This window comes from Lissotriton vulgaris, chromosome 6 (genome assembly GCF_964263255.1).
Source record: "Lissotriton vulgaris chromosome 6, aLisVul1.2, whole genome shotgun sequence".
Taxonomy (NCBI): Eukaryota; Metazoa; Chordata; class Amphibia; order Caudata; family Salamandridae; genus Lissotriton; species Lissotriton vulgaris.
Window position 1 is genome coordinate 656,476,177 of NC_141694.1, and position 27,714 is coordinate 656,503,890.

The 27,714-nt window shown below is 44.9% G+C and overlaps 1 protein-coding gene across 1 annotated transcript in view; it reads left to right on the forward strand.

The window, feature by feature from the left end:
- RNGTT (RNA guanylyltransferase and 5'-phosphatase) overlaps positions 1–27,714 on the forward strand; it is a 1,829,700-nt gene that overhangs the window by 1,569,056 nt on the left and 232,930 nt on the right. Inside the window, exon 14 of the mRNA XM_086926663.1 lies at positions 25,261–25,327. Coding sequence (XP_086782789.1) covers positions 25,261–25,327 — 67 coding nt within the window. The remainder of the gene's footprint in view (positions 1–25,260; positions 25,328–27,714) is intronic.

Below are 27,714 nucleotides of genomic sequence, written 5' to 3' on the forward strand. Positions count from 1 at the left end.
CATCCAGCTAGAGGCCCATACATCAGTCTGGGGCAAAGAGGCAGCCATTTTGACTGTAGCACTTTGCAGGTAGACCCAAGAAGTATCCAGTGCCATCCTCCTCTATCCTGACATTACCTCTTTTAAAAACCATCCAGTCTGCACTGAGGCCAGAAGACAGTTCTCATTTAAATGCAGTGATCTTGAGCTTGTTTTTTTTTATTTTTTTTAAATTTTTTGAAAACCTTTATTGTGCATGAAAAGGAGAACAAATACGGGCCTACAACCGTCAGGCCGGCCACGATACTTTAAGCACAGGTGCAAGCAATGCGGTTCCCCAGCGGCATCAGGCAATATAGCAACAATTAATAGCAGTTACACTGTATGGAATCATGTCGCTAAGGAGAAGGAGCATTGGAGGTTTACATTTTTTAAATTTTTGATCTAAATATAAATCAGTGAAGAATAGAATAAAGGAGAACTGAGTCCGTACATTAGCTTCACAACATGAGTAGGCAGCATCAATAAGAACAACAGTAGCGATAAACACCCCGTCAATATGGCAGTACAGTGCAAAACAACAGGAGCTTCAGTTCGCATTTACGTACCACCCACAGCGCCACCCACTCCCTACTAACCCCCATCCCAGACCCAGAGCAGAAATCAGGACAAGAAAGCGCAGAAGTTTAGAAAAATAAGGCCCATAGAAATTAATAAGGAAAACTAAATCTACCCCCCCACCCTACATCAATCCGGAGGCTACGGCCTACCCCCCCCCCCCCCCCCCCCCCCCCCCCCCCCGGCAAAGTGCCTGTCGCCCATTAAAGAACCCGAAATACAGAGAAGAGAAAGAAAGAAACGATAAGAAAATAAAGATTTTCACTCTTGAAATATAGGGAGGAAGAAAAGAACAAGCTATTCTACCACTCCCAAAAAGAAGGAGACGGGGAGGAGTCCTAACAATACCAAAACTCTCGGTCTCCCAGCCACTTGTAGCCCCTACACCGAGTGAAACAATACCATCGAAAAGAACCATACCAGAAGGGGAGTTAAATCAGGTGCACCCAGGTCCCCGGGTCAGTACATGAACGACCACCCCGTCTATAAGGGTGAATAGCGGGATATGCACAGCTCCACCCCCCGTGCGAGAGTACCAGGATAGACATCAGTAGCAGAACAAATGTGGGGAGCCATTACTACAACAGTCGCCAGAGCGGCGGCACAATCCGATATCGCACCAGCCAGTCCAACAAAAGTTAACCCCCGGAGACCTCCAGATCTAATCAGGTCGCAAGCGACCACTACACCATGGTGCCCGACAGAAGCCCGCCCCAGTCGGAACAAAGGAACAAAATGGCCGCCTTAAGTAGCACATAGACAAAGGAGAGCAAAATGGACGCTACCCTAAACAAACAGTCCCCCTGTCATAATAGACTTCCATAACAAATAAACAGGCACCAAAGAGATTGTGGCGGAGCCAATAGCTCACAATTTATTAGGATAGCCAGTATATGGTCCCGATTGTGCCATTTACGATGGTCGTAATATCACGAAGGATGCCTTAAATGTAAGCAAAGCAATCACTAGCAGCAACAGAGACAGACGGGGGGGAACAATCCACAGTATACATGTGATCCGTGCAGCCACTACCCACAGCGTTCTAAACCCAATCCCCACCAGGCAAGAAAGCAATACAACCAGGAACCCGCCTAACCCTGTCCCGATCTCGGGTGCCCCCACGAACCCAGCCCTCGATGAGTGCCACCCCTCTCCACAGCAGAGAAGCAAAATGGGCGCAAGGAAGGAAGAGGAGATTCGTAAAGACAAAATGGACGGTGCCAAATACTCAACAGTGCAGTAAGAACAGCCAAAAGAGTCCCCAAGTTGTTACGATAGCACCAGGACATCAGGGGCAAAAGCGGAGGCTTCAACGAGAGAGTCTTGAAGGGAGCCTGAAGCCGCCTAGCCGGCAGCCCCACTGTCAATAACGAAGGCGAATACAAAGAATCAGTCCCCGAGTGTGGAGACAATGTAGCACTGGCAGAGTCGGTAAGCGGTATTCCACAGACACCAGTCCAGTCATCACGAGTCTCTCCAACGCTGAAATCGCTCGGCAACATAGTAGCAGTCTCAGGCACCAGCAGGGAATAGTACAACTGTTGCCGGGAGCAGTCTCTTCGCATCAGCTCCAGATCCAAGGCTACGTCGTCAAGCTTCTTGTTCAGCCTGTGGGAGCTGTGAAGCAGCGCCGATCTCAGCTCGCCAAGGGCAGACAGGAGATCGCCGTAGGACAGGGCAGGCTGCGGTTCCTCTGCGGCTGGGAACGATGTGGGTGTAATCAGTGCGGACCCCGGCCCGGCCACGGCGCCGCTGGCATGGGGCGAGGGTGGGCAGTCCTCTCCATATCGTGGATCAACGGGAACATCCAAAGCTCCTCCAAGCCGGTCGCCAGAACGTGGGGGGGTGCAACAGGAGGCAGCAGTCGCCCCGTCTGCCATTGCGACCAACAGTAGCCCAGCGTCGCCAGCAAGGGGCCCCCGCCGGCACGAACAGGCAATCAGGGCAGACGGGCGGTCCACCGAGTCAGGGGACATCCCGCAATGGAGTCCAGGCATCCCTCACCCAGTCCGCAACAAAGGAGCCGGTCGTGTAGTGTAGTCCACCTTCTAGCCAGCGTAGTCTCAGCGTCCAGCAGTTCAGAACGGCAATGTGACGCGGGCCGCGGTGGAGAAGAAGCAGCTCCGCACAGACTGTGGGAGTCCTACAGGCAGGCCGGCCGTCTCCGCTCCGTCTAAGTCCGGCGTTCGGAAGCGATGCACACCGGAGTCATGGCGTGGGGCCGGGCCGCGGTCTATCTCCGCAGTCCGACCGGGCTGAGGCGTCGGAGGAACACGGGCGAAGTCAGCGCACAGTCCCCAATCAAGCAGCCGGTAAAAGGAACAGGATGGCAGGCAGGATTAGAACAAAGGGCTCAAGGGCTGGCGGAGCCGGGAGCTCACACGTCTGCTCCGGTCGCCATCTTGGCTCCTCCCCTGATCTTGAGCTTGTTGACGGACATTTCAGATGACTAGACAGATATTGAATTTTGTGATAACTTTGTGCGTTTTGTTTTAATTCTCCCAGTGTTCCTAGTTACGAATTTGTTATTTAGGTGAGTTATTAAAAAAAACTATACCACCACCTTCCAACATGGACACACATTAAAGGTTTTGTTTTTCCCTGAAGAAAGTGATGCCTCCTCTTTTGTGTTGGTCATAATTCGAGGGCAGATCGCCAGCATCATATGAAGCAGCCACCACGGTATTTACTCATTCTCGTCATCCGCTACAGCGGCATGCAGCCCCGGTTAGCAGTCGAAAGCATGTAAGCTGTTACTCCCATTATCACTCCAGGACAGTTTGAACAGATATTCAGATCTCGTTGTGCTACCGCATATAATACTCGCAGAAAAGAAGTTATCGTTTGGAAGTAGCATCATGTGGATTCTTTCTTCCCGTAAGCTTCTGTTTACCGGTGTTCACTGACATTTCATCAAATCCTTGTCACACCTGGTATTCGCCCCTGAAGAAGGGAACAGGGTTTCCCGAAATGCATTGGGCGACGCTTCTTCGCAAGTTTTGTTAGCATTTCATCATGTCATGCATTACATGAACTGGACAGTAATGTGATTCTGTGAAGTATTTTATGATGAAATATACTGAAGCAAGATACTGTTATATGTATATATTGAGAGCATTGATGTATCAAGGCAAATACTGATGCCCAAACTAGAAGCATTTCTGATAAACTGAATTTCAAGCAAATAAATTTGAAAGCATCTTGATTATTCAAGAGATTACGTAGTATTTGATTATCGTTTTTTAATTGGTTTAAAAGATTGAGAAAGGATTTTCTCTAGGCACAGTGCATCCTGCAGGTAGGCTTTGCTTACTTCTGTTCATACTGCAGCCACCACTGTGCCAGTCTGTATTCTGTATGTAATTTTTATATATATATATATCAAAACAAAACCCTTTCAGGCATAGAGTGACGCATAAATTATGCAAAAAAGGAGAGAACTCTGGGTAGTTCTCAGTTTAGGTGGAAAGCAGCTCCTGTTAGAGCACTCAACACCAGCGACACTGCTCACCTCAAATGTCTGTTTTTCTATCAAAGTCTTTAAGCATAGGATTAGCACAGTACTATCCACGCTGAGATAGAAAAGGACAAAGTCTTTTGCCATTTCTACAGCAAAGTCTTTAAGCATAGGACTAGCACAGTGCTGTCCTTGCCGAGCTGTAAAATGACAAAAGCCATTTATCACTCCAGGCACAGTATTACAGCTTTGAAATGGTAAAATACCAACTCAAGCTCACCTGAAATGAGTAAAAGCAACCCCAGACACAGTGTTGCGCTCTAATTAGAGCTCTTCAGAGAGGTATAGCTTTGTCCAAACACAAGGGAGCACCCAGTATAAGCCAAAACAAAACCCTTTCAGGCATAGTGTGACACATAAATTATGCATAAAAGAAGGAGAGAACTCTGGGTAGTTCTCCAGTTTAGGTGGAAAGCAGCTCCTGTTAGAGCACTCTCAACACCAGCGACACTCTAGATCTGCTCACCTCAAATGTCTGTTTTTCTATCAAAGTCTTTAAGCATAGGATTAGCACAGTATTATTCACGCAGAGATAGAAAAGGACAAAGTCTTTTGCCATTTCTACAGCAAAGTCTTTAAGAGAGTTCTCTAACAGGAGCTGCTTTCCACCTAACCTGGAGAACTACCCAGAGTTCTCTCCTTTTTTGCATAATTTATGCGTCACTCTATGCCCGAAAGGCGTTTGTTTTGACTTATACTGGGTTCTGCCTTGTGTTTGGACAAAGCTATACCTCTCTGAAGAGCTCTAATTAGAGCAAAACACTGTCAGGGGTTGCTTTTACTCATTTCAGGTTGGCTTGAGTTGGTATTTTACCCTCGCTACCCTGCTCGTGTGTTTTTTGCTGTTTCCGTCTGGGTCAAAGTCGGGTGAATGCTGGTATTATCTCTTCCGGAGAGAGACAATGCATTCCTTGTGTATGACATATCTGGTGCTGCGCCCTCTGTGTAGCTGGCCAGTCACGTGTCCAGATGCTAACCGGAAGGGGGCGGTCATCGTTACTAACTCAGACAAATGTCTGTGAGCAACGCTGGACTGAAACAGTCTAAATTACAGCGTATTTTAAGCAAAAGAGGAACAGCTGATATAAAGGAGTCCACGCAGTTATCAAAAAAACAGAGCTGTGAACTGATGTAAAACAAATTAAAAGTTTGTATTTGTTGGTTAAACGTGCTATTGCCTGGCGTCCTTTTGTTGTCACAGCTGAAATATGTACCAGTCAAATTGTTTCCTTCGGTGCTCTTTTGCGGTCCTTTCTAGCATTGCAGTTCCGGTAACATTTGTTATGTCGTACTAAAACAAGAAGTTGTTGACTTCGTCGATGTTTCGCTCTCTACCAGCTCACAGTGGGCGCCCACACCGGGCTGCATGCTTGATAAATCATCACGAGCACTGTTCGACCAATATCTCGCCTTCTGTGCCCCTTGTGACCTAGGTGCAGCCTGTAGACGTGCAGCAGCGACCGGGAGTAGTGTGTGCGCGCACATAAAGGAAACAAGCGCACGCACCACGCGCTGCAAGTAATTTAAAAAAAAGGCTAGTGGTGTGTGCGCGCGCAACGGCAAAAGTGAAAGCCGACTGGTGAGTGGTGTGCGATGTGCGCGCACCATGATGAGAGAGGAAAGCCCGCTGGCGCCTCTGCTCATCATTGTGCGCGTAACCGCACGCTCTATGCCAGCCAAAAGCGCATGGTCGGACTTTTAAAAGCCCAAACACTAAATGTCTTGCCAGAGCAGCCCATATGCGCTGACTCAGGCGAGACCTAAAAATGCAGAAGCAGTGGTTTGATTCAGAAACACCCTTTATTGAAATCCACAAGTCCCGCCCCAGTGGGCGTTAACAAAAAGGCATTAGTACTGATAGTCCGTCTATGTTTTCCCAAGACTTGATTACCCCAGTGGGTACCACATACTCCTTAAAAATGTCCACCAGTGGGATTATGCAATGTCTTTACCCCATGTGGGTGGGAGTCAAAAAGTAAAAGCTGTGCTGCACACCAATGTAATCCAGAGGTCAGGCCCCCTCCACTCCAAAGAATGCACGCGGTTGCGAACATCGTGGATCCGCCATCCCCTACTTCTGTATTTTTATAAAAGAAGCCGCCGCCGCCACCACCACCACCATCACCTCCTCCTCATCATCCTTATTCTTCTCATTCTCCTCCTCATTCTTATTCTCCTCCTCATTCTTATTCTCCTCCTCATTCTAACTCTTCTCCTCATTTTTATTCTTCTCATTCTTATTCTTCTCCTCATTCAAAAGTAAAAGCTGGGCTGCACACCATTGTAATCCGGAGGTCAGGCCCCCTCCACACCAAAGGACGCACGCGGTTGCGATCATTGTGGATCCACCATCCGCTGCTTCTGCATTTTTCTAAAAGAAGCTGCCGCCACATCCTCCTCCTCCTCCTCATTCTTATTCTTCTCCTCATTCTTATTCTTCTCTATTCTTCTCCTCATTCTTATTCTTCTCGTTTTTATTCTTCTCCTCATTTTTATTCTAGTCCTCATTCTTATTCTCCTCCTCATTCTTATTCTCCTCCTCATTCTTATTCTCCTCCTCATTCTTATTCTTCTCCTCTTTCTTATTCTCCGTCTTTGTAGGTGGTTATAGTTAGCACCTAGTTTCCATAGAAAGAGCTTTTTTTGAGTTGCAAATAACTTTAGCATCATTTCCCGAATCTTCGTGAAATTTTCAAAACTATCGGTGGAGTCACTTCAGCTGCTGTCTTAAAAATTTCAAGATGATTGACCATGGGGGGGGGGGGGGCAAAACGCTATTTCTCCATTTTAATTTCCATAGGAAACTTTAGATACGAATACGGCCCGAACTGCTGAACGCAATTACACCACATGTGGCAGAAAGATAGCATGCATGTTTGCAGCTCCCCCTGTCCAAAAGCAACGCCGGCCCCCACAGGGAGCCGGCAGGGACCACGGGGGCCACTGTACATCTGTCAGCAAACCCACTGCATGGAACTTACTGGAGTTAAGAGGAGGGGTAGTTGGCCCCCAAGGATCCTCTGGAGCCAAGTGGACTTCATCACCTTACTAGTAGTGTGCCAGGAGCCGTATTTTCACAGTGGTGGAGAAAGAGGGCATAGTGTTCAACAACCTGTCAGCAGTACTGCTGTGTGGGACTTACTGGAGGTAACTGGAGGGATAGTTGCCCCTCCAGGACGTTATTGAGGGCCAACTTAGCTCCAGTAAGTCCCACACAGCAGTATTGCTAATAGGTCTTTGGAGACCACACACCCTTTTTCCACCACTATGTAATTGTGGCTCTGCTTGGGGTGCACTACTGGTTGGTGGATATAGTTCACATTAGTCCTTAGGGCCACGAGACCTCCTGCTACCTCTCGTAAGTCCTACACAGTGGGATTCCTGAGAGCTGGTTTCGAGGCCCAGCCCCCTCTCTGCACCACTCTGCACGATTACTCCTTAAAATCCCATTGAAATTCACTGAGAAAAACAAAAGTTACTTTGACGTTATAGTTAGGAATTAGCTTCTAAAAACCTTAGAAATTCACTGAAAAAAACAAAAGTTACAGAAACATTATTGTTAGACTAACATTTCACTCATACAAAACCAGAGAAATTCAGCAGTGGTAGTTTGCTGAGATAACTATAACATGTGCTTCGCAATGCACTGCTTATGACCTCACATATTACACCCCTCATGACATGGTCAGTGACATCAATGATGCTAACAGTAACGTCCCTGTAACCTTTGTTTTTTTTAATGAAAAAAGATATGTGTCCACTGAAAAAAATGTAAGTAACATTAACATTAGGTATGCTAATAAGGTCTTAGTTTTAAAAAGAAATCTGGAAATTCATTGAAAAGAGGGAAGGGTGCTATGCTTATTTGAGGAATTAGCTGAAAGGTATCAACTCCAATCTCACGATATTTTTAAATGTTTGCAATTGCCTGACTATCTTGGTAAACATCATCTGCTTGAGGGAGTTGCGAAACTTCCAATGGTGGAGTCTATTAATAGAAAGGCCAAACTTGGGGTTCTATACACTACGCTAATTGAGTCTCAAAAAAATGATTTAGTTATTCATGACCTTAAATGGGACGTACGTCTAGGGAGCGAGCGAGAGGTGGTGCAGACTTCAATTGATATTGCAGTAAAAATACTGGTATCATCTTATTTACAAACGCAGCATTTTAAAACTATTTTTGATTTGTATCATACACCTGAACGTATGATGAAGTGGGGGGCAATAATGATGGTAAATGTGTTAGATGTCAATGCGATCGAGCAGATATTGTACATGTCTTTTTTTAATGTATTGCAATGGCGCATTTAAAACAATTATAATTATTTTTTAAAGAAGTTACTAGTATCCCTATAATAATAACTAAGACAATGATGTTATTAGGATTACTAGGGAATAGCTCTAGCGAACAGCCAATGCATAAATGTAAATATCTTTTATTTATTGTTGCCGTGGTGGCTCGTCTTTGTATTGCTACATGTTGGCTTCAAAAAGAGGCTCCCACATTTGAGATGTGGAGGTTGAAATGTTATCACGTCTTCAATATGGAACCTAGTTTGTACGCTGCGAAATCTGTAAGACTGAAAAAACTTGGGATCCAGATATGGGAATCTATGATACAGTACATGAAATAGATAATGGATTCAGGTTGTCCACCGATATTATGATTACAATTTCGTTTTGCTGCTGCCTCCCTGATAAATCTATTTTCTTCTGTGAAATTGTTGTTTGTATGGCTCATGACTGCTAACTTCTATGTTAAATGTTTGTTACATGGATTGAATTAAAAAAAGAAAAGAACACAGGTTAAAGTGACGGTATAATTAGGTAAGAATTAGATAATGATTAAGGATACAAAACTAAAAATAAACCATGAAATTCTGAAGTTAAAGCTAACTATAACTTGCATCCCCACCTTGTCCTGCTTATAACCTTACATAGTTCATGACATGTTAAGTGACATCACTGATGACATCTCAAATTACATCACTGATGACATCTCAAATATCATCACTGATAACATCAGTGATAACGCCATAGCATATACAGCATAGAGTATATACGTGTACACGTGTAGGTCAATTGCATGGAAATAGCGTAATTCCTAAATGAAATTGTGCATTTTAGAAGTTATATGGTGCACCATTTACAAATTACTAAAGATGAAGTGTTGTTCCATGTTAAACAAACAAAGGTTGTGAGCACCTGATGTGGGTTGCATAGGTATGTTTGAAAGTAGGTTGTGGTTAAAGCCAAAACCTGTTCTAAATAAATCTGTGTGAAAGGACAAAGCTGCTGTTGACATTACATTAACTACCAGTGGGTAGCTATGCGTATGCCCTTGATAAACAGTTGCTGTACAATGGTATAGACAAATTCTACAAGCTATGCATGTTTATTTTCAGAACTTCACTAAATTCCTAAATAAAAATATAATAATACTTACAGTGGCTCTTAGTCAACTCTCTTTATTCATTGTTCTGTTCAGCTGTATTTCTCATTAATCTTCCACCCACCATTACATATAGCAATGGTCAGTGGGTCAACTTCATCCTTTGTCGATTGCAGTAGTCAGTAGTGCACATCCACCTACCAAAAAGAGCACAACGGTGCCAGAGCTGCTGGATTAATACTTTACTTTGCCTATAGTTGTTTTTTCCATTGTTCATTCTATATATTTCTTTAGTCATCCTTGTGTGCTTAAACGATGTCTTTAGGTTACTATCATTCCAAGCAACTAGTACCTTTTTTGTGCCAATAAGAATCACATTTTCTGGCATTAAAGCTGAAATTTCTTCTATACCTGCCTGCCAGAAAGCATCTGTCTTGTTCTTTTAAAAACTATATGCAAAAGCAAAATCATTTTTTACATTAAAAATTGTAATTGCTAGCATGTTGTCACCATATTTACTTGGTAAATTTTTTGTTTCTTTTTATTTGTGTTGTATGTGTGATGTTTGTAATCAAAATAAAAATAACCATTACACAAGTTTTCCAAGGCCAGCCCTTTTAGCTTTACAAATGGTTATTACACTGTGCAGCAATGCAAAGCAATTCTTAATTTAACTGTGCATTTCTGTTCTGAAAATAAATTATTCTGTATGCAGGACAAAATATTTAAAGGTCTCCTTTTCTATCAGGTTTGGCAGGGCAGTTTCTCATGCATATTACCATATGCCATGATAAGAGAACTGCAAAGTGATATGAAATAAAAATGTAATTCTTCATTCCTTGTTGCAGGGAACAAAACAATTATTCACCTCTGCTTGATCCGTGCACATTTCTTAACATCGCTGTTCAGATGAATGTTCCAAACGGTCTGGAATTAGATTTGACCACATCCAGTTTGCAAAAAACATGGAACAGTCTTTGAGAAGTCTGCAGTAGTGGCTGGTGTGCGGACAGAGTGACGAGGCGGGGACGACGATGAGGAGGTGGGGGAACGGACCACGAAGAAAACATTTAAATAAATCAGGAAAAAATAACTTAATCTGTTGCGCTTCTGCCCTGTGTCCTCGTTGCAGCACGGGCGCTCAGTCTCCCCTGCAGCCAATCATGACGCTGCTCTCATTCTTGAAAGAAGCATCAGGATTGGCCTGAGTGCCTTGAATTTGCACTCCCAGAGAGACTAGGAGCCTGTCCTTGCTGTCTCCAAGCCGGCAAGGCAGCTGTGTTGCAGACAGCTCAGTGCACATGTCGGTATGGCCATCCTGAGGCGGCCGGATATAACCGACCTGTGCACTGATACCATTGGCCGGCACTCCCACTCGTCACTGCCCTCGCGTCACTGCCCTCGCGATTGCCCCACCCCCAAGGACCCTTAAAACCTGAAAAATCAAACGATAATAAAACTGTTTTATTTTTCAAGTTTTATGGCTTGGCAGGGGGTAGCGACGCTCCTCTGCCATAGCGAGAAGCTTCCAGTGGAAGACTGCATTATATACTCCTAGTTCTTGTACTAGTTTTTAGATACACATTCTGAAAATATATTTTACAGAGTTATTTAGGATTTTTCAATAGCAGTGATCCATTAGGGGCAAAGCTATCATTAGTGCAGCAGGTGAAGTGTCACGGGGGGGGGGGGGGAGGGGGGCAGAGGTGAGAGGGCCCACTGCACCACACTTAGCACTGTCTTTTTCTGCTGAGCAGGAATGTCTGGAGTCATTTTCCTTGCTTGCACTAGGACTAAGGCTCCCTTGCTAAGCCACGGGGAACCATTATTTATTAGTTGGACATATTTTTGCAGTCCCTATCAGCCTCTAAATACTAATGTTCTATTTGTGATTTGGTTTCAGTTGTGCTTCACTTTACTTAAGATATTAACGGTTTCTTGAAGTCGGTGTCACTTTACTATCGAGACAGTATTCTGAAACAGACCTATTCTCTTGGTCATATTCAGCTGATATCCATTTCCTGCCCGATATCTATTTACGTATAATTTCAGGTCTGGCAATACTGTGGTGTCCGGTTAGGAATTTTACCGCCGAAGCCTTGGTTTGGTACTTCGATTTCAAAACTGTACCTTTACTTTTGTTTCCTAATTAATTGAGCAATGGGTCTCTAGGCAAGAAAAGTGTACATTCCCTAATACTCGCAGAGATTAGAAACAGCCTGGCTTCAACTCACAAACCTGATGACGCAAAAGCTTCTGTTTTGTGGAAGTATTTATAGGCTCTGCACAGAACGCATATCTTGAGGGTAGGTGCTTTGTCAGGAGCACAGAATCCCTTACAGTTGCTGGAATTAAAAATGTTATGAAAATCAAAACGCCATATGCTTCATCTAATTTTGCAGTTGCATAATGGGAAAATGTTTTGCATGCATTTCTGTCACTCATAGCAGTACCGTATGTGCAGCGCCATCATGTAATTCATAAAATAGGTTATTAGCCACCAGCACTTTAAGTTCATGTAGCCATTTATTAGACGCCATTCGTAAGCCTCAGAAGTTTATACTTAGCTGCTGGAAGGTAGGGCTCCTTGCAACATTTTGAGCTTTACAATACTTAATCTATTTGTTTCAATTTAAGTTATGTAAATAAATGACAAAATAGGGAAAGAAGTAGCTGCAGCGCTTAACGAATACTTCTTTTCATGAAATGCTCCAGAATACCCAGGGCAATAATGTAATTTTACTGAAGCACGCAATTTGCTAATAAATGCAGAAATAATATGATTGGTTTTAGTGGCTTCTTTATGCTATTACACCTGCACACAATGCATTTTTCTCATTTAGTACAAAATAAACTTTGCTTCCCAACACCCACAACTCTGCATAAACACTACTGTCCTGTATCTGTTAAGCTGAAGGACCCCTGTTAAACCAGAAGGATATGCTAACAACTGAGGTGTTCCCATTCACTGTTAATAATTCCGGCCACCTGATATATCACCGTAAACAATAGTTGCCCAGAGATTTTCATTTTTGATGTGCATTTCTGGATCATTAAAGAAATAATTTAGCTTGGGTAAACGTTGCTAAATTGAGACCAATTTTTCTGGAAGACATTTTTAAAAATGGCAGATGTGTTGCAGTGATGATGTAATATTTCAGGAACTATGAGACCGATATACTTCATTTTGGTGTCAAACCATAGGATTTGGGGGTCAAGTAGTTTTATAGAGACAGAAAATAACTCCTCAGACCAACCCTTCCGCCATTTTCCAAAATGGCGGCTCTATAATGATGTGTTTTTAGCCATTTACAAGCTTGTTTATTTTGGTCACTGCTCTTTGCTATGCTGGCAGTAGGAGAGCGGAGTGTTGCTGAAGCACCTCCAAAATAACCATCATGGAGGTCAGAATTGAATGAGTAATAAACAGGCCTTTAAATTTTGTTTTTATCTTGTTACATTTGCAGTACATTCAGAGACAGACGTCCAGTGTTAGGCTCTGTCATCCAGTTTACGTGTCTTTCTCTGACTGCTAAGTGAGAGGATTTATGTGACAATCTTGCTGGATTCTGGGGGTTGAAAGGAAATGTTGTGTTATTTTTTAATAGCACACAGCAACATTTAAAAGCTAGTAAATAAATTGTACAAATATTTCAGAATTTGTAAAGCATAAATGAAGCACATTCTTTTTGTAATTCTGAAGTGTGATGAAAACAAAAATTTGAATACAATCAAAACAGGAAATTGTGATTTCCACACGTTATCATTTGGGTGCTGTATAGTTTTAAACCTGTGCATGTGTAATGGGTATTTCTTTTGAGAATGGGTTGTCAATATTCGCAGAGCGTACCACAGCATGCATACTCCACTGTACGCCACTCCACTCTACTTCCCTGTAAGGCACTCTTCTTCACTCATTGAGATTCTTTTCCTCTCAATGACATTTTACTCCACGCAACGTCTCTCCAGTCTACGTTCCTCTACTCTGTGTCACTCTACTCTGTGTCACTCTACGTCACTCTACTCTACGTCACTCTACGTCACTCTATGACTCTCCTTTCTACGACAGTCCACTATACTCAACTCTGTGCCACTCCACTCCACAACACCCTATTCCACTATACTCTAAGAGACTCTGCTCTACTCAACACCACTTCACAGCACTCTACTCCATGCCACTCGACGAAACTCCACTCTTCGACACTCTATCCCCACTACACACCACTCTTACACTTGACGCCAATCTATGCCACTCTAAATCATTCCACAACACTCTACACCGCTCCACCCTGACACTATACGATCCTGTATGACTCTATACAACACCCCACTCCATGCTACTTCTCTCAATGCCACTCCACTTTACGACACTCTACATCGACACTACGCCACTCCACTCTGAGACTCTACGCTACTCGATGCCCCTACACTTTGTGGCACTTTACTTTACTCCACTTTATGCCACTCCACTCTGCGATTCTCTACTCTAAGCCTTCTTACCCCACTCCACACTACGCCTCGCCACTCCACGACACAACTAAGCATGCCTAAACCACACTGGATATAGGACAAGAATTCATGTGTCCTTGTGTAACGAAACTGGTGCTATGTAAAGCGCTCTGATACCCGATGTCATTGGGTCTAGTTTGCGCTATATAAAACTCTAAACCAAAAAAAAAAAAATTCAAGGAGGGGAAGGGTTTCACGGTGAGTGACCCCCACTAAAGTTTAAGGGAAGTAACTCACTTGTTTAAGAGAGGGAAGGCCGGTGTAGGGTGAATGGCACCTTCCAATCGAGGCATAGGTGAGAGAGGCTTGGAGCCGTATGAAAGGAACTGGGTTGGACCCAGCGTTGGCACGTTGCACAAAATTGAGCCCAGCGCAGCTTTGTGGCGTGCAGCCTCGCCGTGTGGCGGCCAGTAGGAGGCTTCGGCCAGTTGGGTCGATGGTTTAGAGAGGTCCGGATATGTGTTGCTGTACGCGCTGAACCCACAAATGTGCAGAATGGTCCCTAATGGCGCGCAGAACCCCTTAAGTAGTGATGTCTCGCGTGTCCTGTGCTGAGTTCTTGGATGACACAGGTTTCACTGGCAATCTGAGAGAATCGTTTTTATCGGCCTTCGAGGGTCAATGTAATACTTACCAAGTCTTGCAGGGTCAGAACAGTTGCTTCCGATGCAACACAGCACATAGATGCCTCCGAAGGGATATATATATATATATAGTGTGCTATAATGAGAATGGTATTATTATTAACATTATTCTACCGTTCTCAACCACCTGTTTTTTTATCATTTGCAAAGGCAGTTCTATTTTTTCTTACCCGTTTTGACTTACACAATCGACAAGCCCCCGACATTCTTGTACACTGTGGCCCTGGAACACTTGCTGTTTTTGTATGGCAGCGGATTTGTTGTGCTAACACGCAGCAGAAAATACCTCGGGTTGTGGCATAGATAATTATGTGTCTCTTTAAGAAGACGGGACGGAGGCCGGGACAGCCACGGCCCGTAAAGGGTGTGCCACCGGGCGGTGATGTGGGGCAGGGGAGGGGCAGGTGACGGGGTTGTAAAATGCGGCAAAGGGACAATTTCAGGTAAGTAACGAAAAAATAGATAAAACAAATTTAGTTGTGCGCGCTGCATCACCAAATGCGATGCAGCACGCGCAACAAAATTTGTTTTTAGGTCTCGCCTGTCGATGCGCATGCGCATCGAGCAAGCGAGACTATGGGGGCTTATCCACTCTTTGTCCAACTTGCAAGGAATCGTGGCGATTCCTTGCAGTGCCCGTGACTTTTAAGCTCAATGCGCATGCGCATTGAGCTTAAAAGCGCGTGCACATGCCCCCAGCCGCCTGCCTTGCCTACTCTCCCACCCCCTCACTTCTTGATTGCCCGGCCGCTAGGCCGTGCCTCCCCTACTCTCCTCCTCCTACTCTCCTCCCCTCGCCGTCTGCTCCCGCACTCCTCCCACACCCCCGCTCCGCCCCCTCCCCTGCCTGCCATGTCGCGTCGCATTTCTCCTCCCCCCTCCCCCCAGCGCACAACGACGCACCATGAGGGCACAACGAACAATGCCATACACAATCTATAACTTTATGACCCTCTGTGTAATATGATCAGTATTACATAGGATGCCTCGGATACTACAGACAACGAGGGCAAGCAATAACCCAGCATATCATCACGCACAGCGCTGTGGGCTTTGTCACATTGCATACAAAAATTATAGTCAAGTTATAGCAAAACGATATTTGTAATGGGTGCACCTTTTCCTAGCGACGTACAACACGCGTGTATGCCCATTGCAATTATCGCTCAAAGGGTGCATGCAATAAGTCCTTGTTATCAATGCAAACACGGCATAATGTCTGTCCCCGTGAGCGATGTTACACAACGCGTCAAAACACTGGTAGGCATGGGCAATATCTGTTATCAAACACAACGTCAATCATTCGAAGCGAGACTTACATCATGTAACATGCCATGAGCACGTCTGGCAAACTAACTGCAACGTCGCTTAATAACGCTGGGGTGCTTTTTTTGGTGCGTGCATGGATGGCTCTCCAAAGCAAGTGCGTGGAAATATTGTGCTTTGTGACGGCTGTGTGGGAGAATCTGAGCGCGCGGTGACATGCGGTGGATCTGCAAACCGACAATCGCCGCAGATGCATCCATAGGAAATATCCCACGGTCAGTAGTATAGATACAGCCATCCATTTCTGCCGGTAGAGCTTTATGGTGCGTGATGTCCAATGTCACTAGATATGTAAGTGCGACCCTCTGCGTCTGTCAGTGCCTATGCTTCATGCACTGAGGTTGACCACACACTGTCATGCACGTACGGCTGTATTCCACACGAATGGTTGTACCGACTGCTATGACTACGTACGGGACGCGACTACCTCCATATGCTATTTTGCACACATATGACATCATCTGCCACAGTTCCCTTGTCCTATTAATAGCATAAGTGTCTGATTTATGACTGACAGCCGCGAGGGGTTCCGATGTTCTGTGTAGTGCCGGTAACTTTGTTTACTTTGCACTTTGTTGAGCTTCAAAAGGGCAGAAAATAGATGTATTCTTCAGTACTGATTTGGTTATTTCGAGCAATTGCAGACTGCGAGTCGTGGCCACAGGCACACGCTTTTGGGCCCTAAACTTGCATTTCTCCTCCCCCTCCCCAGCCAGCTTCCCCCAGGCCGTAGCAGCACTCCTCCCACACCTTTGAAGTGAAGCTTAGCTTCACTTCAAAGGCCCCTGCTGCTTCACACGGTGTCGCATTTCTCCTCCCCCCTCCCCTTCTCTGCCTTCCCTCCGTCTTATCACTTTTATCCTTTCATTATTTTTTTCTTTCCATTCCTCTCCCACATCACCGATTTTCTTCCTTCTTTGTTCCTTTCTTCACATTCCTTCTTTATTTTTCTTTCGTTATTTTTTCTTTCCTCTCCTCCCCCACATCACCGATTTTCATCCTTCTTTGTTCCTTTCTTCACATTCCTTCTTTATTTCTTTCCTTCCTTTTGTTTCTTTCTATTTTAGTTCTCAATTGTTATTCATCTCTGCTTCTTTCTTTCTCATTTTTTCTTTTCCTTTTTATTCCACTCCTCTCTCCTTCCTTTTCCATCTGCCTTACCCTGCTAGCGGGCCCCTCATCCGTCACATGCTGCCCTGTCACCCCTCTCCCCTGCCTCTGCTCCATGCAGATTTTACCCCTGCGTTCCGTCTCTCATGGCCCGTGATGCTGTGATGCGTCCCTGACTCACTCTCAGACTTCACAGAGACTGTTGGGTTTCTTTGATTGTAAAGGGGATTGTTGGGGGGCGGGGTGTTTGCAGATGACAGAGGCGCTTACACTGCCGTCTAGTGAAATAGATGGCTTGCACGCCATGTCAAATCTCCCATTCGGCTCCGCGGTCCCTTTATAATCTTACATTTCCGATATGTGGCAGTCTTCTCTCATTCTGCCTGCATTGCTCTTAGGTCTCTTGGAGTGGCGCTACTGCTACAGCAAGAGGTTTGCTTGGGGGCAGGAACGTGGCGGGACTGGGAGATGATGCTGGTTTTACTCCTGACTACTGAGGTTCAACAAAAATCTTTACATTTTTGGCAGATCGCCTCATTTGCTCGTGCATGTAAACGTGAATGTAACATGCATGTTTGCTAATTGCACGTTCACCTCTGGAGCTTCTTGGCGCTGAATAACCGAGGTTTACTGTTACCCGCCGCAGTGATACTCATTTTATGTTTCATGTAAATATGTCATTTAAAAGCACTTGTATTTTTTACTGTCCCAATCACGCGTACACCCCTCCGTTTTGTGTAATCTAATTCACAGCACTGCGCTGCGCCAGATATATAGGGACGTGTCTGTAGAGCTCTGTTTGTCACTGCAACAAGATCTACGCTGTGTCGGTCAGGGGGTTTGCTGCAGAGGCAGTCTTCTGAGGAACTGCCTCAGTTGTGTGATCCTGGGCAACTCGCTCTGTATCACTGCGTTCAGATCGGCATTCATCAAAGTGAAGCAAACCAAAGCCAGTGCCTACCATTGTGTGAAAATAGGACAGTGTGTAATCTTATTTCAAGCAAAAGTCATACATCTCAGGATGCGCTCACAATCCCTAAGTTATCACAAATTCAACACCCTGCAAGCGGAATGTGTTAATTTGTGTGCGTGTGAATTCGAGATCCTACATTTTTTAATTAAATAGTGGAAAGTATGAGGTCCTAGAACAATGCCCTCGAGGGACCCCTCTGCCACACCCTGAAAACGCCCATTATTATATGTGCACACATGTTGGTTCTATGAGAGCAGTTACTTCACAGCCTTAAGGCCACACTCCATGTGACATCCCTTTTATGCACCATATGAACATGACCTGCACTTGCTTAATTCTTAGATGTTTGTATTTAGCCCCTATGCAGAGGGTTGAGGCGATGAGGAAGGTCACGTGCCCAGTAGATGTCCCAAGATCGTGAAGACAGGTTGTCTTTTATTCTGAACCCTCTCAGATGTATGCATGACCTTAACATATGCATGTTCTTTCATATGCCTGGCCCTAAGATGTCCTCAGACATGCCTGACCATAACATACTGTGAACAGAATATGAATGTACTTACATATTTTCTCAGAGATGTCAGATGCTCTTGGGTGGTGTGCCTGCATATACGCAAGAGCGTGTGTTGCTTTGACTAAAAAAAAAAAAGCACTGGTGTTGCCAATAGGTCTCGCAGTAGGAAAGTTGGAGCTATTGGTTTTGTAAATGACAAAGCCCTTTATGTTTTTAAAATTAAAACAAAAATAAAAGGCATTGCTATTTGCAATTGTAATAGCTCCAACTTTCCTACTGCGAGACCTATTGGCAACCCTTCACCCTCAACCTCTCACTCACCCTCACTCACCCTCAACACCTCAGCCTCACCCTCACTCACCCTCACCCTCACTCACCCTCAACCCCTCACACTCACTCACCCTCACCCTCACTCACCCTCAACTCCTCACCCACCATCACTCTCACCCTCACTCACCCTCACCCACACTCACCCTCCCTCAACCCCTCACCCTCCCTCAACCCCTCACCCTCACTCACCCTCAACCCCTCACCCTCACCCTCAAACCTTCACCCTCAACCCCTCACTCACCCTCACTCTCACTCACCCTCACTCAGCCTCAACTACTCTCACTCACCCTCAACCCCTCACCCTAACTCACCCTCACCCTCACTTACCCTCAACACCTCACTCACCCTCACCCACCCTCAACACCTCACCCTCAACCTCAACCCCTCACCCTCACTCACCCTCACCCTCACTCACCCTCACTCTCAACCCCTCACCCTCACTCACCCTCAACCCCTCACCCTCACTCACCCTCACCCACCCTCACCCTCACTCACCCTCAACCCCTCACCCTCACACAGTGCAATAGGTCTCAGACCATTTCAGTTAGAGCTTTAAGAAATGTTTATGGCTTTTTTTATTTGTAATTCTTTAGCATTGGCTACAGGAAACAAAAATGCTAAATATTTACAAAAAACCCATAAACAATTCTAAAAGCACTAACTCTAATGGTGCGAGACCTATTGCATTTCCAATGCTTGTTTTTCTTTTCGTTACTTACCTGAAATCGACCCGTTGCCTCATTTTACAACCCCCCCACCCTGCCCCTCCCCCGCCCCATGTCACCGCCTGGTGGCACGCTGTATACTGGCCATGGCTGGGTGGGGAAGCAAGGTATGAGGAGTGCTGGTAATTGAAAGTGTGCGCACTGCGCCGAGAGCAGAAGACTGACTTCACTTTTATTCTCTGTGAAGGCTAAATGTGCCGTTATGTGCCTCATGGCACACAAAGCGTCGGAAGCCTTGGGGTTGAGCATTAGGGTGTTCCCAATCCTGGGTTAACAGAGGAAGATCGTGCAGGGGTCACCCTGGTCTCCAGGAACCTGGACATGGTAAAGAGGGAGGGAGATTTAAAAAAAAAAAATCTTTTTCAGTTTAGGAGAGGATGTGGCCTCACGGCCAAGACTTCCGACTTTGGAGCTGGGGAACCAGGGTCTATCCTCGGTGTCGGCTCAGCATCGTGTGATTCTCGGCAATTCACTTAATCTCCCCTTGCCTACCAAAAACAAATGAATGTGTCCTTGTGTAACGTAAGTGGTGGTCATGTACAGTGCTCCAATACCTTTGGGTCGAGTTCGTGCTATAAATCTGCAAAAACAAAAAGTTCCAGGAGCGCACTCTTCACTATTGGGAAGGACATCTCACAGCATGGATGGTGCTGCAACAGCCCCACCAGAACTTCAGACCAAACTCGGCGAGATAGCTTAGTGAGCGCAGCGCTAGCTGCTCGTGCCTGTTCGGGGCCATCAGTCGCAACTTGAAATCTGGGTACCAGCGCCTTCTCAGATTTTCCCCGTTCACGGTGAGCTTAAACTGAGCACCATTGGGCAGGTACCTAAACAACACTCACCTTTTTTATAGCGTTTCCAATCGGTCGACATGTAGGATCAAGCGCTATAAAGCTATGCATTATTAAATGTAGTAGCAGTATTTCTGTTATGTGCCACGACAAATAAATCACTTTTATGTTGCTCCTGGCCAAGGGTGCTAACACCGCTGGGCGCAAAAAGCTAGGCTCACATTTCACTTGTCTAGACAAGAGCTCATTTATTTGTATGCTTCTGCTTGTGTAGGGGGTACTGCGTAAACTAATTGCTTCTAGGCGCATGATAGAGCAGCGCCGGGCCTGGGGTCGCAGGGCCCGGTAGCGTCTGGGTGCTGTAGGGAGCTTTGGTACCAGCCCTGGAAGCCTAACTGGACAGAGCAGAGCCGGGCCAGACAGGGCAGAGAAGCACGTTTTTAATGTTTCTTAAACACCAGGGGTTACTTTTTAATGATGGTACATGTCAGGATTATGGTTTATGTGATTGGTATATGTTTTTAATGATGCTGCTTTTCATGTTTTATGGACGTTTGTCTTAATAAACTTTATTATTACTCCTACGAACCATAAGAGACTAGACTAGATAGGAAGCACTATATGCCTTCAAGGCACACACTGCTGAGCTGGGGAATCGGCTCCACTAAGCGCATTGTCTCCACCTATTCAGAGTGCACTGAGGGTCAAAGTGATCCGGGAGGGAGCTCCTGAACTCACTCTTCGCATGTTTGTGAGGGCTGGGCGAGGTCCTGCTATCGCTTGGAAGGTAGCTAACCGAAGAAAAGCATTTTTTGTATGCATCTGCCCTCATACAGCGCAAAACGTGGAAGGTTGTATCGTACGTTATGTAGCGCTTCATACTCATGACAAGGCCACTAAGCGCTTCGATGTGAATATGGGGGCACTGGAGGCTGTGTCTGCTTCCCTTGCTTTCCTTTAGAGAGCGCGAGGATGGAGGAGGATCGGGATTTAGATTCTGGAGAGAGGTGAAGGGGAGGAGAGTACTGAAAGTCGAGCTGTCTGGGGAATAGAAGAGTGCGCGAAACGTAGAGGGTCTGTGTGAGGAGTTTGTAGGGCGAGTCTGGGGAGTGGAAGAGACTGGGGACTGGGAGAGTCTGAGAAGTGGAACATGGAAGAGGATGGGGGAGTGTTTAGGAACTGGAAGAAGCTGCAGATGAAGATTCTGGGAAGGGAGAGTCTGGGGAGTGGAAGAGGCCGAAGACTGGGGGAGGCTGCAGAGTGGAAAAATGCAATAGGTCTCGCCTTTCATTAAGTTAAAGCCATTTGCTTTGCTAAACAATACCATTAGCAAAGCAAATGGCTTTAACTTAATCAAAGGTGAGACCTGTTGCATTTTCAATTCTTTTTATTGTTTGTTTATGACTGATGCAGGTGCTGAGCACCAATAAGGCCTCCCCACTTAGAGCCCTGCAGTTGCTGCGTATTTCTGCATAAAACTCAACTCCCCCTCCGCCGCCCATGCCCCCTTCCCAGGTACTGGCCCTACTCTACATGTTCCAGGAACCGCACCTTTCCAATAGTACTGGCTGTCCTTACATGCTGCTGGGCCCTCATGCTGTAAGGGATAGTGGCCCTCACTGGACGCTGCTGACTAGGCACCCTTCGAAAGGTACTGGCCCTCGGTGTACTTTTCTGGCCTTCACTCTTTGAGAGGTGCTGCCTTGCCCTCGTTAGATGCTGCCGGTCTCTCACGATCTAGCTGCTTGCTGTTGACTTATTACTTTTTTCTGTCACTCACTCTGGTGGCTTCTTCCCACTTGAGGACATTTTTTTGAACCCTTCTCCTTGTCCGGCACCAGGTTCCAGTCATGAGATGTCCATTTAGTAATCAGGCTTTTCAAATGCTAGTGCGATGTGTTCACTAGAAATGAGCCATGACTACAATTTCCACAATGCATTAATTTGCTAAAGAAAAACTCGGGAATGGAAAAAGGTGTGAGTGAGGAGGATTGGAAAAAGGGGTGAGTGTGGGCAAGAAGATATCTGGTAACGTTACTGGTGTTTAAGTTTTCACCTGACTGTTGCAGTAAAGACTTTAAAACTAAAACCCTTTTAACATTCATAGCAGAAGTATTGAGTAGTACAGCTATTATTCATTATAGTTTTTGCCCAATCATTTCAAACACTAGGTGCCTCTTATAGCATTCTATTTGATAAATACAATCAAAATAACATCTATTACGCTTTTGTATGCAGTGTGTAAGAAAATGCAATCTGTTGTACACAGTTAAGGGAAAAGGTGTAAATGTGCATTTGTGATTTGTTGCTCATTTCTTTGTTTAAAATATAGTTTTAGAAAAGCAGCCTATCCCCTGAAAAATACATTTGCTGACTTATTCAATCAATCAGGTGTGTTTGTTAAGCACGACTACTATTGTGAGTATGTCTGCTGCGGCAATAAAAGGGAGTGACTAGTAAATCTGCTACAATGAAGCCATGAGCCCAAAGATAGTTTGCCCCTAGAATCAAATAAAGAAACCAGGGCCGGACTGGCCGTAGTGGGCTTTGGTATTTTCCCCAAGAGGCTGAAAGGGTGGGGTCTGGTTTTGTTACTGGGTGCTCATTTTGCAAAGGTGCTCCAATTTCGGCCCATAATAACATAAGCAGCACAACCCTAATGCCCTCTCACCTCCCCCCAAACCCTGCTCACCAGTGGGCTGGTTCGACAAATTTCTCAAGGCTGCTTTGGGTTCCCAGTCCCGCCCTTAAAGAAACAAATCTGTGCAGCCCATGGCGCTCGCTTTCACATCAATGGATCCCATGTCTTCAGTTCTCATAGCCTTGGCGTCAGTGCACAGAGAACCTTCTTTGCTGCACGCAGTGAAAATAAATTAGAGGAAACATTGCCCAGCACACATGTTTTCAGTGAAGCACTTGAAATCATCTCGGATCCAGTATAAACCAGAGTGAATTTTTATACAGCGATCCTGCACTGATTGGAATGTTAGGGAGCTTTACAATGTGGAATACAGAATTACAGATTTCGCATCATACATTAGAAGAAGTGATATGTAGCTAAATGATAAATAATGATAATTACGCACTTATATAGCGCACGACTACCCGGAGGCATCTCGGCGCTTGTACGAATACCGCCGAGGAGCCCTTCCTGGCCTTTCCCTGTGAGGAGCCCACTCCTGGGCACCCCCAAGGTAAGTCATGCATCCTCAGCTTTGTTGGGGCCGTTGTAGAGATTAAGCAAGCTATTGCCCAGAGGTGCAGAGTGGGGCTCATGATCAGAATAGGCACCGTGGCGAGAATTATCAGGTCCGAGGAAATTGAGCCCGAGGCAGGAATTGAACCCTGGTCCCGGCCAGACTACTGCATCAGGGTCTGCCGCTCTAACCATTGAGCCACACTTCTCTATTTCACTCCGGATTCAGCTCCGGATTCACTGAGAAAATGGATAGGGAAGGGTGGTAATAAGCGCTACTTTGATTGCAGGTATGTTCGGGACAGGTGGGCTTTTACATTTCTTCTAGAGGGCGTGAATCAAAGATTGAGCAGGGAAAGTGTTATAAAAAGAGTTAACATGACTTAAAAAGTTAAAGCTGGCTGTAGAGTCATGCACGCCCATCCACACAGCCCTTGTGCATTGCAGTCCTACCTTCATGCCACATCCCATGCTCCCTCTACAGGTGCTGATGGGATTTGAGCTTTGGAAATTGAATCAGTAAAGGTGAAATGGTGGGGGAGGTTCCAGTTTGGAGGAGGGAGTCTTGGAGGGGGATGTCCAATTGATGTCCGTATTTAATGCTTTAAAGCAGATGGGGCGAATTAGACTTCTTTATGCACCAAACAAGCCTTAAACTTAACTTATATAAATAATTTTCTGAAAAGAAATCATTAACCCTCATTGTGGCCATTTCAAATTTTGGCCCATTATAATTCTCTTCTCATCAGTAATCATCGAAGTATTGGACTAATGTAAGAAATTCTCTACAAAAGAGAAAAGCATACGCTGCTCCAGTGAATTTTGAAGTAGTTTTTTCAAAGCTGTCCAGTGTTGTAGCTTTAAGTGACCCCCTCAAGCAGACATGTCTAGATAATCTTCATTTGATATGTTTGTAACTTTGTTTGACTTAACATTATTTCAGTGCCAGTAGTGTCGAGTCACATAATGATTTAGATGGTTTTGGCACATTACGCATCTAGACTTACTTGGACTACTAATATTAAAAATTAAAAATGTGACTAAAAATTTGGAGTACTAGCTGCATTGCATTTTTTGATTGGGTGGATCTCTCCTACAAGGTAAGGCCATAGGTAAGACTGAGGTGCCCTCGGTCTTACCGTTGTGGTAGAACCTGAGATCATGAGTGAACATAAGTGCTGAAAAGACAGGGTCCAAACTCCTTTGTGCGACTTCCAACCTGCCCAGCTCATGGCAACCATTGCAAAGTAAATCTCATTTTAACTGCCCATGTTAATTTGTAGTTCATTTACAAAGGGTGCTTAAGGATAAGGGAGGGAGGAGCTGAGGGGTGAGCTTCCCTGGCTCCATTGAATCTTGGCAGACATTAGAACTGGCAGACCCACGCGCTTCTGGAGCCGAGAACCAACCATCCACTTTTCTCATTGTATATTATAATGTGCTTGATGGAGTTCCTTATTGTTTGGGGATGGCTTAATTGGGATCTTATCAACGGTTTCTTTCTCACTTTGAGATTTCCTGTAATAACAATAAGATATCATTTCACTGTGAAAGTCATTACTGCATGAACTATCCTCGCTACAAGAGTTCCTGTCAAATGTATTCCTAACATGATTTTGTATTTTGCTTTTAGACTGCTAACCCAGAGTGTTGGATTTCTTTATGTTGGGAGTTATGACAGACCTTTCTCACAAATTAAGGTATGAAGAATTTTATTGTACGCTGTCACTTGTATTTCAGAAAGCGTTCCCATGTGCCAAACGTCTGAAAAAAATGTCTTTATGTTCCAGTGACATATATTTATATATGCAGCAAAGTTTGCCTTGATTCCAAGCAGAGAGGTGTGCCAATTCTTTTTTCTAGATTTTTTGTGTGGTGGCTATTGTGCTTAAGTGGCCATTCTGGCAATTAAGAGTGTGCAGACTTGCACATTTTCCCGTAGTAATAGCACGACATGTGCAGGACACTACCATTCGGTTTCACACCCATATCCAGGATCAGTGGAGACATTTTGAAGCAGCAGGTCTGTTGATTGTCTCATTCAGGTAGCATCAAGGACGAAGCAGGAGCCTCTCTGGATCCTTTACATTTTGGGTTCTCAGTGAACCCCCCCTTTGATAACCTCAAGAAGGATAAAATTCATAGTTGCAGCCCTGGACTCCTACCTTCTCTCATGCAGAGATGTAACAGACGTCAGCTAGACAGTCATTCACTTCCTGACTATTAAAACTGTGATGGCCTGGTAGTTCCAAGGGATTCTGGAACTGTAGCCTTTCCTCTCAGGTGTATGTAAAGCTGATCTGCGAAACATTGGGAACAGCTGATAAACGACCAGTGAAAACTCATGCCACTCTGTTGATTTTTGGTTCTTACCTTGCAAGGGCTTCAAAGTGGATAACGTTTAAATTGTGGCATTACGTGACTTTTGTTTACTTTCCAGAGATAGATAGTATGCTCAGACTCTGTTTCTTCAGTTGATACTCTGAAGCATATTTGTGTGGTCAACTTTTGGGCCTGATTTATAATTTGGCGGACGGAGAAATCTCTGTTATCCTGGTGGAGGACTTAACGTCTGCCAGACCGAGACTAGTCCGCCCCGTAAATTTAGAAGTGACTGCCAAGTGGTGGCCCTTTCTGAAGCATTGGCAGGAATCTTCATCACAGCTTTTACTTATAATACTGTTTACAGTTTGGTGCAGGACTCCGTCAACGCTACAGAGCCCTACATCAAATTAAAACATTTTTTTTTCTTCAGATTGAAAATCTTGAATCATTTAGCAGTTTTCATAGCCTTTCATCACCAGGGGTTTCCTGGAGACGACTGGCAGTAAAACCTGACCTCTAATTCCGAGCATCTATGTTAGATGGGTGGAACTAGAGGTCTGCCTCCGACGACCTTGAGTCCGCAGGGCCGTCGGAGGGCTTTAATCACAGCGGAGATGAAGTAGTCTCTGCCGTGATTAAACCTAAGGTCCACCTGCATCTAATGTTGGCGGGCAGACCATTATCTCAACAGTATGTATACTGTCACAGTTGCGACAGAGTATACATACTGTCAAGATAAATATCAGGCCCTTCTCTCTACTTCGATTTTCCTACACATTGGTGCTGGAGTTTACACCTCCATAGTTTCCCAGCCAGCAACTTTCCTGTCAGTCCTAGCCAGTTTCGTCTTTCATCAGGGTTCCTCTTATCTGGCACAACTCCATCCTGCTCTTCACCAGTAATTATCATACTGGAGATAGGGATGTATGCTTAAGGCAGCGTAGGGTGGGAAGATCACCAGAGATGAATAGTAACCTATTCTTTTCCTTTTTTTACCCATTCTTGTTTGGGCAGAGGTTTTTTCTCACCCTGCTCTCCATGCAGGCTGCCACTGACAACATTAAAGAGCAACTGTCAAGATAATTAAATGCATGGTTCCTGGAAAATGTAGCGTCAGTTGCACGTTTTTTTGAAGGTCCATTATTGCGACTTTCCTTTTCCATTTGAAAACCTTATAATCTGAAATGGATTGTGCCATCTCGACGAAATATTTATTTTTTGTGATACATTTCTGTGCCAAGCACATGACTTTGTACACACAAATAGGAAAGGAATCGAAATTTGCCTAGCTAGTGTGACGGTAAGTTTCAATTCTATTAAGGACACGGAGGCGAGGATTATGCTTTTCTTTCTCCGCCATTTATTAAAACACAAAACGCACAGCAGCCAAGAAAAGCTCTTATTGGAACATCATCATCGGTTTCAATAAAAGGAAGACAAAACATCAAATAAAATCAACATAGTGCACATGTCCCAGACTTTAACTTCAAGTCCCAGCACTCCAACTTGTAAGGATCCGAGGGTAGTCCTTTCACAGTGTCCATTACCCTTATATAAACAGTCCCCTCTCTCTGTTCTTCCTCTTTCTTCGCGAATTACGCTACATCTTCACTGGTCCTGCTTGGCACCATCATTACCTAGTGACAAAACACAACTGCGTGAGAGTTGTACAACCAGATGCATGTCAGCAATATAACACGGACCACAACAGGCATGAAATGAACAGCATCAACTGGAAACCTACGTACTTACTGGCATACGG